Source organism: Pleurodeles waltl, unplaced genomic scaffold (genome assembly GCF_031143425.1).
Source record: "Pleurodeles waltl isolate 20211129_DDA unplaced genomic scaffold, aPleWal1.hap1.20221129 scaffold_69, whole genome shotgun sequence".
Taxonomy (NCBI): Eukaryota; Metazoa; Chordata; class Amphibia; order Caudata; family Salamandridae; genus Pleurodeles; species Pleurodeles waltl.
In genome coordinates, this window is record NW_027150390.1 from 2,755,348 (window position 1) to 2,772,707 (window position 17,360).

General features: G+C 41.9%; 1 protein-coding gene across 1 annotated transcript in view; it reads left to right on the forward strand.

Moving 5' to 3' along the window:
• The window catches only part of LOC138279162 (cytochrome P450 2J6-like), a 149,904-nt gene that overhangs the window by 80,105 nt on the left and 52,439 nt on the right, over positions 1 to 17,360 (forward strand). Inside the window, exons 5-6 of the mRNA XM_069219382.1 lie at positions 6,284 to 6,457; positions 14,420 to 14,561. Of these exons, the coding sequence (XP_069075483.1) occupies positions 6,284 to 6,457; positions 14,420 to 14,561 (316 nt within the window). The remainder of the gene's footprint in view (positions 1 to 6,283; positions 6,458 to 14,419; positions 14,562 to 17,360) is intronic.

Below are 17,360 nucleotides of genomic sequence, written 5' to 3' on the forward strand. Positions count from 1 at the left end.
ATTGTTGTCCCCTTTAAACGTAACATAAAATTTTCTTTGAGTTAAACAACCAGTGTACTCAATAAAAGCAATAATAATCATTTTTATAGAAATACCTCTGTACACACCAGGACATATGTCCACTCTCCTCCAGGTCAGATGTCCTTCAAACAATTTATAAAATACATTCTGTGAGTAATACTTATACATGAACATGAGTTGAACATTACTTCCACCACCCCATTTTTAATTTCTGCCTTGTCTGTAGGATTACCTACAGACTTACCCCCAACCTGAAGTACCACTTCATTCGATACCTCTTTGACTTTTTTCTTTACTTGGACTGCACATCTTCAAGACTTCAGAAAATGTCCCTTACAGCCACACCAATTGTACACAGCTTTAATGGCAGGGCACTCTTAGCTATTTGCCATATGACCAGGCAACCAACAGTGAAGGCAACTGCCTTTGAAATCAGGAGACTCCTCATCTTTCCTCATGCTTCCTTTCATCACCACCACATTAATTATTAAGCTTTATATTGTGCCTTTTAAAATTTTTGTCATAAAACACAGCATGTGTTCCTCAGGTTTCACAGTAGCAATTATATCACACAAGGGTGGCTTCTCCTTGAGCAATAGTTCTTCTCTTAATTTCTCGGATTTACAATTTGCAACATATTTGTCTCTAATTATTTCTCAACTTAAGACTCCACATTTGCAAAATACAGCTAGTTTCCTCAAAGCAGTTACATGCTTGTCAATGGTTTCATTCTCCCTCTGCACAAGTCTTCTCAACTGAAATCTGCATACAATTGTGCTTGATTATTCAAATCAAGCTTTTCAACCTAACTTTAAATTCATTTAACCCTTGTACATCTTCAGATGCAAGCTCAGGTACGTTTTCCAATATGTATTGGCCTTCAGCTCCAAAATAGTGAGTTAAAAGGGAAGGTTTTCTTTCAGCTCTTAAATAGGATCCACAAATTAGGCATAATTTAAAAACAACATTTGTCCATTTGCCCTAGCATAAGACTGGTTATCCTGTATGTGGCAATCAAAATGAGGAGGAGACACATTTTGCATGCCTTTTTCCAGTCCTGAATTTGAGGAACTAAAGGAATATGACATTAAATTCTCAAATAAGTGTACTGAATACAAAAGTGAGAAAACTCTGTCTCTTAAGTGGTCACATCACAAATAATCATTGAAAAATTATGAGCTGATAAATCCAGTGAGAAAAAAACATTTATTTCCACGTGATAGCTACAGATATGTTCAATACATCAACAGTGGACCAAAATGCTTTAATGGAGGCAGCTGTTCCAAATTACATAAAATCTTCACTACAATTTAAATGTCCTCAAAATTCACCCAGTGCATTTTGCAATGACCCTTCTTATCTGTGAAAAATCATTGAAAATGTAATTTTGGCTGCAACTGTCCCTGTCACAAAGCCGCAAATGTACATAATGGCTTGAGTTCTGTCTCGATGATGTTACCATGTTTTGGGTGAGGATCCCAAACTATGTATGGATTGCACAGGTGGAGCACACCACAACAATGCGTAGGACACTTTACCACCCAGTAAAGCTCACTGACGTTACGCTGAGACTATTGCTGTCAACAACACCTTGGTCAGACTCCAATGATGGCATGGTGCGTAGTGCAGTGACTCAACTCAATCCAGAAGGCCCTTATGCTGGGTCGCATTAAGCGTTGCATTCCACTTCCACTACAAATACAAGTACAGCTAACTAGAGCACACTGCTTCTTTTTTAGGTCGAGAGCACAAGCGCTCTGGCCTGTTGTAATATATCTGTGGGCTTTTAACCATGCCCACCGCATGCCCATCACTATCACTCGTTAATGGGCTTGCTTTTCAAAAATACTTTGCTATTATTGTAAATGCTTGGGGCAGTTTTGTTACCGCCTTGGCCATCGCCCCTCTTACATGGATAATTGCACTTTTGCTGATACGTTTGACTGTAAGCAAACTTCTTTTTCTTTTTGTTTCCCTCCTTTGCACTCATGCTCATGGCGGCCACGGCGCTTTGAATCAGCTCGCTTATGGCAACTGTTTTACTTTTCAATTTCACTTTATGTAGCAAGAAAAGTCCAGTTAGGAATTTACAATGCTAGTAGCTCTAACTCGAGCAAATGCGATGAAATGCATTTGGAAATTCATTGCATTGAAAATGCTTGTCTAAGTTGGTGCTGTTCACCGCTGACAAAAAATATGTTACCTTTGCACAAAAAGTTGAGATCTGTAAGTTGTATGGCAATACTTCCAGAACTTGTCACATAATCTCCATGTGGCAGCTTCCAAATGATTCAGCAGCCATGCTGAGGTGAAACACATTCCTTGTCAGGTGTCTCTACTGTGACAATGTCCAAATAAATGGGCACACGCAGGAGTTCAGGTGAGATGCCTTTTATTCCACCTCAGCCACTGTTAGCGCGTCAGAGCCTTAATAAGTAAACTTACAAGGAGACGCGTTTAGGTCGACAAACCTTTGGGCCGCGTTTGGGGACTTCCCAGTATGAAATATTTCCTTGGCATCATCAATCAACAAATCAATATCCAATCAATAATGACAATCACTAATCAATAAACAATCAATAAGAGTCAATAATTGAACAGACCATGACCCTTCAGTCATGAATAACCACACCAGTTTAGTTAGGTGTTGGGATATTTATTTCCCTATTAATAAAAATCTAATATCATGTCTGTTAATCTCAACGTCAATAAACCTCATCAAAAGCACTGCTAATTAGCAATCAGAGCACAACTTAATCAATGCATAAACTATATTCATTCAATATTTTGGCACATCATTAATATGAAACAACTTAGCAGAGTCTCATTGTTACATGAATCAACAAAGCAAGAACTCAGTCATTTGTCTATTTGCATAAGATATTTGTGAACACCGCAACTAACCTCAAATTAGCATTAGCATGTTGGGCTTCATGCAAAACATTTTAGTGAACACAAATTTAGAAAACCTCTATACTGAGGCCTCTATCAAAATAGCAGTTGGTACCTAGAAAGAAAGGCAAACAGACACTCACAATTTGCATTGGATAGTTACCAATCCAACAGATCAGCAAGCAGCGTCAGTCTTCGTCCTCAGGACACCAGTTCATCAGCATCAGCAAAGTTGGAACGGGGCGAAGTCTCAAAATAGCATAGCTAAGGAACATTACTTCCCTCAGATAGAGGAGAAGATAATTTCAAGCAAGAGGTGGGCAAAAAACAGCGTGGCTGATAGGACAACTAAAAGACTAAAGTATGGGTTTGGAATATCCAGAAGAATGGCAAATGGCACAATGGAGGTGGCAAGTGGAAAATGGCAAATGTCCCCCTTTCTCCTTGGGTCACGCCGTTAAATCAAAACTGTCTAACTATCCCCTAATTCCTCATTGGATAATATTTGGTGCAACGTTATCTCTGTCCAATAATTCGGTAAGCACCTTGCTAGAATTTTCCACAGTTCACAGTTCCCATGTCACGGATTGGTCCATGTTATTGACGTCTTCAACGGCTGGAATGTCAGGGAGAGAATGTCACACTTCGCGCTCCAGTCAGTGTCTTCATTGTCTTCTCCTAGTGCGGTTAACCTTGCACCTGTTACGAATTACACTGTTGCATCTAGCAAGAACATCGCCTTGAGCAAGCCGGTTCTCATGAGAAAGAATTTACTACGGCTACACACAACTTCGTGTCCTTCAGGAAAAACAGCACACTACACGTTAGAAAATACAATTTAACATGAGGCCAGGTAGCTAGGCCCAAACCCTCGCTAAGTTAAAGCCCTTTTGTTTATTGAAGCAAACTCTTAACACATAACTCTAATTATGATATACTAATACAAATTCAAAACATTATTGCATAATTTATTCAGAATTAATAAGTCTTTTTATTAGTATTCGTATAAATTGGTAGCCACTCCCCGTGGGCACATTTCAAACGTGTGCATTATTTTCTATGTTAACACATTTTCCATGCGGCTTCATCACACAATATATTGCAAATGTTCGTATTAATATTGCCTTTAAAAGATACACTCCAACACCACCAACAACCATCTCCCACGTCCCCTGTAGAACTGTCCCACAGAGGGAAGTCACCCAGGTGCAGACCGCAAAACCTGGTAAAGGTAGAAAACTGTAACTCCATTAAAAACACCACCTAGGGCTCATTGAAAACAATTTGTTCATGAAAACAAAGTAATACTCTATTAAGAAGCGATATTACACCGTCCTATTGCAAATTCTGCCACTGAAATAACCAGATTACTGCTGTTGCACCTCCGAAAGAGCTGGAAAATCAATGCTTATATCTTAAGAGTCTATCCTGAGGCAAATGCACGCATTTGAAAAACAAATATAAGTACAAATACTAGCCCAGTTCGTCTGCTTTCTTTTTCGACTGACAAGTATGGTTTCACTTGGGCTGTCCCTTGTTAGTTGAAAAAGGCCTTGCATTGAACCTTATCCTCCTGCGTGTAATTTTTCATGGTTTCTGGGCCTGGTGAAAATAAATACATGGCAAGTTAATTGGAATTTTGGGAATATGCACATAATTGTCGTACTGAAAATTAAATATGTATTTAAATGAGCAGTTGCCATGAACCCTTGTATGTCTGCTCCATAACACTTGATTGCATCAGCTCCGCCCTTCTCAGCTTTGACTCTCTCAAAACCTGACTTAATTGCTAAATGCGGACACCGCCTGAAGTTTGGCAGGCTGGACTCAGGGCTTACTCAGACACTGCGACCTGTCACTCAGAATAATGAGTTTCCTGACTCTGACACTGAGACTGATGTAGTCTCGTCGAAATGCGTTGAAAAGCCACATGCCTAACGAAGATCTCTGAAAACCTCATTTTATTCATACATTTCTCCACTTTGACCACATTTTATAATTCCGTACGAATGCAGCAGTAAAACGACTCTTGAAAATATTTTCTAATGTCACATTTTAGAAAGTAAATGCATCGCTGTAACACATATGACCAATGTAGTTCATACATATATGTAAGTCTTAACTTTCCAACTTCTTCATAGCTCCAGGGTTGCTACACATGCTCAGATTCTGCCATGGCTTGAGAGCATAGAAGTAGAGATTCAGGGGCATACTTATACTCTGTTTGCGACGGATTTGCGTAAACTTTTTTTATGCAAATCCGGCGAAAACTTAACTCTATATTTATATTTTGGCGCTAGACATGTCTAGCATCAAAATATTGGGGGTAACGTAATTTTTTTTACCTTGGAAACCTACCTTGCGTCAATGAGATGCAAGGTAGGCATTCCCGGGCAAAAAATGACTCAAAGGCCCTAACACCATATTTATCCTTCAGTGCAAAAATGGCACACGGGAGGTAGGTGGGCCTAAATAATGGCGCTAAACCTGTTTAGCGTCATTATTTAACGCCTGGGTCAGGGCAGGCATTAGGGGACCTGTGGGCTAATTTCCATGGTGGACCTCCATGGGAAGAGTCCACAGGTGCCCTCCCCAGGCCCCAGGGACACCCCCACCCACACCAGAGGGACAGCGGAGCATGGGGGACCCCATCCTAGGTAAGTAGAGGTAAGTATTTCATTATTTTTTTTAAAGTGCCATGGGGGGCCTAACTTGTGCCCCCCTACATGTCACTTTGCCCAATGGGCATGTCCAAGGGACATAAGTCCCCTGGGCATGGCCATTGGTGTGGGGGACATGACTCCTGTCTTTACTAAGACAGGAGTCATGTCCATGGGGGTTGTGCGTCAAAAAAATGACGCAAGTCAGGTTAGAGTCATTTTTTTACCCTAGCCTGACTAGCGCCATTCTTTGACGCACAGCCTCCTGTTTCCTCTACGCCTCCCCCACCCGGTTAGCGTCATTTATTTTGACGTTAATCGGGTCTTAGCACTGGCTAGAATCATTCCTTAAATATGGCGCCTGGCTGGCGTCCAGGAATGGAGCTAGCCGACGGTATACTTTTTGACGCAAACTTGCACTAACGATAAATCATGGCCTCAGAATCATGATTACAGAGCATTGCTCACTGAACCCTCCAAACAGTGAAAACCTGATGGAGACTATAAAGAAGGGATATGAATGCATTTAACAAAGCAACTCCAAAATCTCTTGTCTTTTGAATGTGTTCGATGGATTTTGGAAAGCAAGAAATGTGATTTCCAGCTGGATTATTTAGACACTTGTTCAGTGCTGTATTAAATATGTTATTTAATATGAAGTATATAAGTTATTGCACGTCACTGACTCAGGGCACATTATTCTTCATCAGCTGTACGAGACCTTCCCATGGCTGATAAGCCTCCTCCCAGGGCCTCACCAGAAGGTCTTTGACCTCTTGGAATATGTACGTAATTATGTGAAGAAGGAGGTAAAGGATCACCAGGCAAGCCCGAAAGAGGAGCACCAAGATTTTATTGACCTCTACATCAGTCAGATCGAGAAGGTGAGTAGATGGGTCTGGACTAAGTGGTCTAAAGTGTAGACTATTTACATTGTGACCTTCTTGAGATATTCTTATTAATTAGGCTTTGGATGAAGTATGCAATTCTTTGATATATTTCCCAGGGGTTTTCACAGATTATGAAAAAAGAATACATTAAAGAAGTTATGGTTGCCCAGCCCTGAAAAAAGGCAAATAAATAGTATATTTCCTTAGAGATTATAAAGAGTGAGAAATGTTTGAAGCCAAAGGCGCAAGAGGAACCCAGCAACAGGCAGAGACGCTCTTCATTTTCCAGGGAACGACTACTGAATTCCTTTACGTTTACATTCATTCGGTGTAATGTAACTAACTGTGGGTCCTTAGAGCGATTTCAAAACCCTTACTTTGAATTGATTAAACCAGAAATATGATGAACTTTATTCACTCAGGCCTGGAATCCTGCCTGTTGGAGCTTTCACTTCTAGGTAGTCAACTAAAGAAGCAGATTCTGGCCTATGTACATGTCCTTTGGGCGGGCTAGAGACTATCTACAACCTGCCACTTCTTGCTTTTATGCCTTACAAAGGTAAATCATTTTCCCATTGTTTAAACAATATGGAGCATACACCACCAGTGATTCAACTGGGCTGTGCACTCAGATTGACAGCAGTCTCTTGATCAGCAACCCGCCAACATCGTAATTCAGCGGGCGAGCGGCCACCTAGGCGGGCGGGGAATCTCACGCCGTTGTGACAGCAGTACCCTTTCTACCAACTCGTAAGCAGGCCCCTAAATATGTTATATTGCGGATGGTAATTTAGATACTCAGCAGTATTGTTTAGAGGGGGGTAATTGACTATTTCAGCAAGTTCGGTGATAAAAATCCAACTGATATGCCACAGAAAATGCACACTATAACTGACCTGGTGCTCAAGATGGAACACAGAGTTTGTAGTAGTCCAGTTTTTGACCAGGCAGTCTTCAATGCTTTTTTCCTGCCTAAGACTGCTAAGCTCAGTATATATGGGCTTTTTTGTCAGTTTGCCATGTTTTGTGGATGTTGTAGTATCTTGTTACGTCATGACGAACACTGATTTTTTAAATGTTCAGGTGTTTATAATGTGATGACAGTTTCTACCCCCGGCATTACCTGTGCATCGTACCCGCGGGCTGGAAATAAAGGGCCTCATTTAGATCTTGGCGGAGCGAAATACTCCATCACAGACATGACAGACATTCTCTCCATTGTATTATCATCCCATAATAACCTATGTAAATGGTATTGTGGTGGACGGGATACCTGTCACATTTGTGACGGAGTAAGCCCTTCAACAAGATCTAAATCAGGCCCAAAGTTTTTATTTTATCACTTCTATCAGCATGGGTGACTACTGTCCCTATGTCCGGTCAGGTGATCCCACTACTGCTTGGTGTCCTACTTGGTCTCTGTGCTTTATTACTGACTGCTGTGTGATGTAGAACTATGGATTTTACAGCTCATTGCCATCTCAGATGGCGCTCTGCTGATTGCTGCTTCGCATACCTCTGTGCTTATTACTGTTGACTGTGCTGCAGTTAGCTCCATGCTAATTACTACTGACTGCTGTTTAGCATGGTTCTGTGTGTGCTGCTGATGACTGATATCCCACACAGGTGTGTGTTACTTATAACAGATTGCTGCCTCACACCAATGTGCAACCAGGACCCTGTGCTTCTTGTCTGGTATTTGCCTTGTATGCCCCTGTTCCTGATATCGATGATTTTTTTGCAAAGCTAGATGCCAGTGATTGCTGGTTCCTGGATTTGTGCATGTTATTGCTATCTCATGTCATTGTCAGGAGATCGGATGGCGTTCTGCCGTGGAGCGCGTTACATACTGCAATTATGAGCCCTGCAGAAGTCCGTTTGGACGAAACGCGTTAGCTATGATGGATTAGATATTGTCACTGTGGATAAATAAAGAACAAAAAGTTTTCATAAGAACTCTATTGAATTATGTGATTTTTTAAGAAATGTGATAATTTTGTGGATATCAGTGGACACTTTGATGTGCTGGGTCTCCTTTTCAATGTTACGAGCCCATGGCTATTTGAGGTCTAGGGGGTTGGCCCTCACAACCCGTGCACCGAAAAGTGCCATACATTGCATATATATAATAAAGCAAGAAGGTGCGGTTTCAATTCACCTGGATCCCCATTTTTTTTTTAAAGCATTGTGTGAGGTGTTGATGATTGTCCTATCTCACGACTCAGTGGCTATTACAGCAGACTCACCTAGCTCTGCACCTGTTTCTACTTACAGCTCTCTTGAATGATACTGTATCACTATTGCAAGTTTGACGCATGCTGTTTCTGCTTGCTGTCCTTCGTATTTGAGTACTTGTCATTGCTCATAAGAACTGCATGCCTCTCTGCCTGTTGATGCTGATTGGTACCCCCACAGGTCTCTTTCCTGGTTTGCTTTGGTGACTGCGATCCCACATGACTCTGTGTTCTTTAATTCTGATGTTATTTTGATTGACTCCATTCGGATTATTGACAGCGTGGCTTGCGTGGCTGTGTGTCATTGATTGATTGATGCCTTTTGTGTCTTTGGCCTCTTACTGTGGTGGGAGTCTTACATTCCTCTGCATATATTATTGCTAACTGATGTCCCTAGTGACTACGCAGCCTTTATTGGTGCTTGAAAACTCAGATTATTCTATTCTGATTATTGTCCATTGCTTTCTCATTAATAATCATTGCTTTTCACAGCTCTCTGTTACAGTTGATTGCTATCCAACTTACCTTTGTGTCTGTTATTGCTGTCTCCCATGGCATTGTGTCAAGTATTGTTAATTGTTCTGTCCAATGACTCCATGGCTATTGCAGCAGTCTCCTGTTTTACCCTGCTGTATCATAGACTGGATTTCTCCTCAGAACAAGGCCAAGAAGTGGATTTTCTAGACCATCTGGCAATTTTCCAACCTGAGACAGATAACCCCCCTGGACTGCAACCACCCATGGAGCATGACTTGAATGATGTGTGTTTTAGGTAATAAGTCCTGTGCGATTTCACAGAGTCATTGGAACCCAAACACACTCTTAGCATGAATTAACACACTCAAGAACACTACGAAAACCAAACTCCTATCCTAATGTACATAATATGAATATTAACTATTAATCAAAATAAACAAGATAGTGGCAATGATACCTGTCAAAAGGCAGAACAATAGACAATATTGTAACATTACAACGTTATTATGAGGCTTCTTTACATCAATATCTCCAACCCTTATTTCCTAGGCTAACTAAGCTAACCTAAACACCAATAAGGAACCTTCCCAAGTTTAAAAAATGATTCACACCCGCATACCTTTTCTGAACAACAGAAGCAATCTTCATTGAAGAAAGAGCAGTGTTCAGCAGAAAAACTCAAGCTGCTGTCCCTGTCTGTTTCTTAGTGGCTCTACCCTTGAGCTGACAGATATGCCAGGCAGCCTCAATGTGCTTTCCCTTTAGCCTTCAGAAATGACAGCTACTGGATTACCCTCAATCTTGAACACCTGGAGCAAAGTTCCTCTCTATCTAATAAAGCTTTTTTTAATTTACATATTCTGTTGGAACATTGTTGAATATTTTCAAAAGAAATAATTAGTAGTAAAGCTCCTCCAACCTTTCACCTACTTATATTTTGCAAAACATTGCTTAAAAACTATAACTGAGAAATCAAGATATGAATTTCTCTGAAGACTTGTTCATTATCCAAAAACAAAAACTGGAAAAACAATTCAGACTGTTCAGATATAAACATGAATAAATTATCACCTTGCAATGAAGAGCAATATTTATGCCTGTGGATGTATATTTAAATCATAGCACAATGAGCCTGAGAAAGCTATGCCTTTCTGACGAGCGCTAGTGAGAGCAAAACAAATGTCAGGGGCTGCAGTTATTCATTCTGGATGAGCTTGGATGGTATTTTACTTGCCAAAGCTGTGATACTGTGCTTGAAAAGGTGAAAGGCGTTTGTCATTTTTCAGCCCAGCACGGACAGCACTCACTAATCCTATGGCTCAAGACTTTGCTTCAAAAATGGCAAGAGGACTTGTCACTTTTTTAGTTCGACATAAACTTCATTGTGCTAATTCTCTGCATTAAAACTTTGCTAAACAGACATATGATTTAAGCGGTTTGAAGTGTCTGTGGTATTGTAGAGTGTTCCATATAAAAGAGCTGCTCTTCACCTATATTTTCGTCACAGTTATCCCTGTGGTACCGCAGCAGTGGTAATGTGGTACCACCAAACCCTTAAAAAAGAAGAAGGGTCTGGTCATAGCCATTGTTTAGGCCGTAGGGCATGCGCAGTGGGGGCTGGGGGCCTGCAGTGGGTTGCATGCCGAGCCAAACCACTGCTGTACAGGACTGAAGGCTATGCGCAGTGGAGGAGGTTGAGTGCCCCTGGGTATGTGGGCTCCTGTGGGTAGGGGGCTGTGGGTGTTGGGCTAAGTAAAGGGGGGGTTGGGTTTTGCATGGGATTGGGCACCCTTGGTGGGATGGGCCTGGACAGAGTCTAGGCCCTGCAGTTAATCCTCCAAGATTCACTGCCAAAGACCATAAACAAGGGGGGAATATGGCCACCTGCTGTGGGTTGGGAGTAGAGCCAGACTGGATGCCATGCCTTAGGGTCAACCTCATTGTGCACAGCCGAATGCCATGCACTGGGGTTGGGCTCACCTGGGGGGATGGGTTCAAGGCCTGCACCCAACCACGTGCATGCATTGGACAATCTAACTATAACTTGTGGCCCAGTCATGCACAGCTTATGACCTCATATACCACATCAGTCATGACACATTAATTGACATCATTGATGAAATCAATGATGACATGTCAAATTATATTTTCCGCATGCTCGGATGTCCATCTTTCAATGGCTGTGAAAAACTTTATTTGAAAAACATTTCAAAATGGCCGCAAATGTGAGCTTATCATGTGCACTTCGATAGTCATTGTTGATATTTGTTTTAATAAAGCATAGCACTGTTTAAATTATTGCCAGGTGTGTGTGTTTGCAACTACTGATTGTGCTTTCCTTTGGTCTATGTCCAATATTGCTGGCTGATGTATCCCATGTATCTGTGGTTGTATTTCTTAAGACTACGCCCATGGCTCTCTACCCATTAATTATGATTGCTCTTTTGCACAGTTCCTAAACCTGTAATTACTGATTTTTGTCCCATGTGTTTCTGTGCCCATGATTGTTAATCACTGTCCTACATATCTGACAATCCATGTCAAAATAAAAATCTTCCTGACACGTTGTACATCTTCTCTTATGCATCTCCCTATCGTACTGTACTTCTGCTTCAAAATCTCATGCCATCTTTCCACCATTCTATAATACTTCCTTTAACCATCTGCATCTCCCTTGCTCCAAATGCATCTATTATATCATGCTCCTACCTATCATCTGATGTTTCTCCCTATGAGGTCATCTTTCACTGTCTCCTTATGTATCTCCTTGTCATGTTATGAATTGCCCTATCATGATAAGCATCTCCCAACCATCCTATGCATTTCCATATCATATTATGTACATCTGTGTGTCTCCCCACACTGTACCCATCTACCTATTCTTTTGTGCATCTCTTTATTGTGTAATGTATTTGCCTACCACCTGCTACCCTTCCATGCCATGCTAGAGAGTTTCCTAGGATATTATGCATCTACCCATCAGCCCTTCATCTTCTTATGGTATCACTCATCTCCCTCTCATCTTAAACATCTCCTTAGCATATCATGCATCTTCTTATCATGTTATTCATCTTCTTATCAACCTAGGCATCACCCTGTAATCCTATACGTCTACCAATCATAGTAGAGAAATTCCTTCCTCCACCCCAATAAATCTTCAGGTGATCTGTTCCTGTTCGCTCCCTGGACTGGGAGTTACAGCAACTCTGGGCTGGAGTAGAAATACGACCCTTTCTAAGGTGCAGTGAAGATGGAGTGTACATTGGGAATGCCAACAAATATACATGTTTGTGGCATTCCCAAAAGGAAAACACCCGGAACAACGAGTCATAAACCACGAAGTCACGGAAAACGAAAGCAAAGCAACGCTTTCGTTTTCCACGACATCCTTGTTTTAGGGCCTTAACCATGCATGTGTGAACCACATACATGCGTGGTTAAGGCACAGAAGAAGGGAGTCGATGCGGTCAAGGAGGAGGTAAGTTGGGCTGGGACTGGGGCTGTTTTTTGGGGGGTGGGGTGGGGGCTCGGGTGATTAGGGTTCAGGGGTTGGGAAGAGGGGTCAGGGTTTAGGTTTTAGGGGTGGGTTGGGGGTTTGGGGTGCTTTAGGTTTTAGGGGCGGGGTGGGGACTCGTGGTATTTTTAGTTTTTGGGGGTGGGGCGGGGGCTCGGGGTGATTAGGGTTTAGGGGCAGGAGAGGGGGGTCACGGTTTAGGTTTTAGGGGTGGGTTGGGGTGCTTTAGGTTTTAGGGGAGGGGGTGGGGACTCGGGGTATTTTTAGTTTTCGGGGGTGGGGTGGGGTCTTGGGGTGATTAGGGTTTAGGGGTGGGGGAGGGGGGTCAGGGTTTAGGTTTTAGTGCTTAGGGTTGGGGTGCTTTAGGTTTTAGGGGAGGGGGGTTGGGGTTGTGGTAATTTTGGGGGTGGTCGTGGTAATTTTTAGGGGTGTGGGGCCAGGGGGGGCGCATGCTGGAACCGTGCATGCTAATCACTAATGCCTTTACCAGGAATGCCTTTACAACGAAAAATAGTTGTTAAGGCATTCGTGGTAAAGGCATTAGTGATAACAACGAGGTTGTTGTTCTGACCTCGTTGTTCAGCCATGGGTGGTTGAAGCACTCGTTGTTTCAACATCTAACCTTCCCAAAAACCAAGAAAACCACAATTTTGGAAGCCCACTACACCTGCAGATATCTCCATACATGTGGTACCAGTCTCTGCTCCTGTAAATGGATTTACTGGAGTTTGGAAACCCTTTGTGAATTCCTGAAAGGCATAAAAAGGCAAATTCGGCCAAAAAAATACATTTGCAATAAAATGTACCTTTGTGAACAGCCCTACCTGTCAGTGAGCAGCAGTTACTCGCGATTTGTGCTAGTGCAGTGGTTCCCAACTTGTGGTCCGGGGACCCCTTGTTATCTGTGAAGCCTCCTCAGGAGGTCCGTGACTGCTTAGAAAATTAAATAATATTAACATATGAATAAAGTGTGTATAAGTAAATTGGCTAAGTGTACACCTGAAAGTTTTGATACATACTGTAAATGTTAAGAAATTCGAAATTGGAGGCTGAAAATTAAATGAGTATCCTCAGATTGATTTGTGGGAGCAAGGCAGGTGCATCAAATAGAATATGGTATGGACCATGTGTGGCTTCAATTGAATTTAGAAAAGCACCAACATTCCTATATTTTTTTTTTTTTAAATGTATATTAGTTTCCAAATTAAATAAAATGTGTTTTCATTTGTGTCTGTGTTTGAGGGCATGCTTGTTCCTGTATTTCTTGTGTATAGTTTTGCGGTTCAAATCATCGACAATGTTTAGGCCATGTCCCCTCTTCCAGTAAGGACTCAGTGCAGGGTCCCTGGATTCCAATAATGATTCATTGGGGGTCCCGGGGTTCCAATAATGATAAACCGGGGGTCCAATGAAGTCAAAAGGTTGGGAACCACTGTGCTAGCACAGAGACCCTATGCATTGCTGCAGCATCCTGCATAGATGACTTTCTCATTCATTACTTCTATTGCCAGCAGTACGGATCCCCCTGACAGTGCTTGGCTGGTGGGCTACAGGGATGCCTTTAGTTGAGGAAGTAGCCATGCCAGCTTGATGTCAGTGTATTATGCAGTGTAAAGCTCCAATTGTGCATGATAGACACGCCCAGAAGACAGGAGGTTGCTGTTTGGCAATGCTGGTGCTCCATGTTACTTTGTACTTCTAACTTATTGGGTAAAACTTTTCTCTCTGCAGACCAACATCGATTCAAAGGCTGCATGTGATGAAGCTAACCTGGTTCAAGTTGTGATGGACTTGTTCTTTGCAGGCTCAGATACAACTGCTGTTACACTCCTTTGGGCCCTGCTTTATGTGGTAAAATATCCCAATGTACAAGGTGAGTTGTTGAGTAAAGGAACTATACCAATATGCCTAATCTTTAAACTCTATAAATGCAAAGAAATAGGTACTCTATGATGGCTGGAGAGGAGGGCAGGTATTGGTGCTTGCGCCTACTATGTACCTACATTTTAAATACATAGAATATTGATATTCGACCTCAAAAATACTGAAGCTAGAAAGATGTTGACAAGAGCATCTCAAACTCCAACAGGTGCCTTGAAACAAGGCAGCATTCTAGAACACCTATTGTTGGTGATTGTTAGAGATGTTGGATTGGGCAAAGCAAACTACAGCTTTTCACCTCACTGGGAGCCCCTTTAAGGAATCTTCCAATAGGGTTATTTCTTTTTTTGTATTTATCCTTTTATGTTGTTCATCAACAACCCCATGAAAAAAATTGCATAATAGCTGACATTTCCATAAAGATCCTCACATTCTCTCCGTAGACAATTTTACATTCCGATGTGAGTCTCCGCTTTAACACATGAGTGATACATGTATCTTTCATGACTCTTTATGGGCTAGTTCCTCCTCAGACTGCAACAGGTGCTGTACAATTGGTGACCAGATATCTCTCGGTCTGGTAGTCTCTGGTTACAGTTCCTAACCGATCTCTAGCTGTTCATTACACTGCGTATGTTCTGCTACCCATTGCTTGGAAGTTGGTACCTTGCCCCTACTCCTGTGTCTACCCCAATTGTTTGGCCAACAACAATGCAAGAGACTTTTTCTCACTGCATCTGGTAACCTTTTTAGACCCATCCTAACCATCCAACCTGTGGTGCCAAACAAAGTGGAGAATCTCTCATTTGTTTCAATTTCTCCTCCACTTCCCTCCAGAATCCCTGCACTCCGGGATAGTGCAATGCATCATACATCACGTCTGCTCGGCCTTTGTTGTATCTGGAATCTTGCTAAGGCTCTATTTAAGCAGTGCCAGTGAGGTATGGTAAATTTCTGTGAAGGTGCAAATAGTGAATTATGCTGAGCTTGCTGCTTGGTAGTAATGCCCCTGTTTGAGAATAAACTGTATTCCCATACTTCATCTGTAATCAGGATGTCTCTGTCTTTGTCCCATTTGTCCCTAGCTTGGGCTGACCCTCTACCTCTTTCAGTACAATACTTATACCCGTCGCTTGGTTGTCTTACTGGCAATTACTAACTTGAGTGGTTTGATACTCGGGGGGGGTTGTAAGGGGAAGTCTGGAGTTACTTGTTCGCTCTCTACCCTGAACTGATGGTACAGATACAAGTCTCAAGAGGTCCTGGCAACGTTTTACTTAATTTTGTTGGTTGTGACTAAGGACCCCTCATCATACAGATCTTCCCACTTATTAAGGTGCAACTTACTCAGTTGTGTGATTCCTTATCTTCACTCGTCATAGTAAAGAGGGGGTTGTGCGTAAATGGGAATATATTTTAGTACGAAAATACCATTCCTATCTTATTTTTGAGAGTTTTCCACTCTCAACTCTTACCCCATACTGTGCTTATTTCATTGGTTTTAGAACAGGTTGACCTTCTAACTGCAGATACAAAAAGAATAGGGTGCAGCATCCATATCAACTGCTAGATGGGGAGAAACGAGAAGTACGCAAACTGTATTTGTGTGCACACATATTTTAGTTCCAGACCTGGGATTGTGAAGCCTTCCATCCGGAAGTGCTTAGTTAGTGTGTTCCAGGATAGTCTGGGCTGCTTGTCTGCCCACTTCAGCTTGGTCATCACTCTTGTTATAGACTGAAAGAAGTGTCTAGTCAGTGGGATCTGAGGATCAGAATATTGACAAAACAGTATAGGAACCTGGGCAGAATAAGCATTTTGATGATGCCAATTTGGCCTCCTGCCATAGTGAGGGGGACTTTTATCTATTTAGCAACCTGGTCCTCTAGTTTGCTTAGGACAGAACGTTAGTTTAATCTCTAGATTTTGTCTTGGTCTTGGTTGAACCAGATTCTAAGATAGTTAATCAAATTACTAGAACATTGGGTGAGAGAAAAGATCACTGACTTCTGCTAATTGACAGTCAACCCTGATAAGGATCCAAATTTGATACATACCTTGACACTTGGATTTCAGTTGTCTTCAAAATCACACAAGTGTAAAGTCATATTGTCCTGGTATAAAGTCCTTAGGACCAACCCCATTTTTGAGTAGGCCTCCACTCCATTTTAGGTTCTGTAAGTCACCATCTTACCCAATGTATGCAGAATCATTGTCATGTCTGCCACTGATGCATATGTCGTCTTACCTTATCTTTCTAAGAACCGTGAAAGCGTAAAGTCATTTGACTAATGACCAACATAACACCTGATGCAACATCAGTCTAGGACAAGAATCTACTTATCATTAAGTCAAGCTCAAATAAGAACAAATACAGACAAAATAGTGTGGTCTGAATTGACATCCTTTCATCTTATATGTTCATAAGGAAATGTCTAGGATGCACACCTTGATGCACACAATCATTCCTAAACTTATGTCAGAAATTCCATTCTCTGATAAGATTTAGTATATAAGGACTGACACTTGACCACTTGTGAGAAGAGCTCCTCCGCCCAGATTATTGCAAGATATTCTGCCATAGACGGTCTCACCCCCTGCCAGTGCACTTCGAAGATGCTACATCTCTCCTGATGCTGATAAAGCCCAGTTCCGGAGGAAGGTCACTAGGTGGCACATGTATGCCCTTCGCAGGGAACACTCCCTTCATGCCTCTGCTGATAACAACAGCTCTTACTGTCAACACGGTATCAGTGTTTCTCTTCTCCCAAAGAAACTCTAAACTACAAGT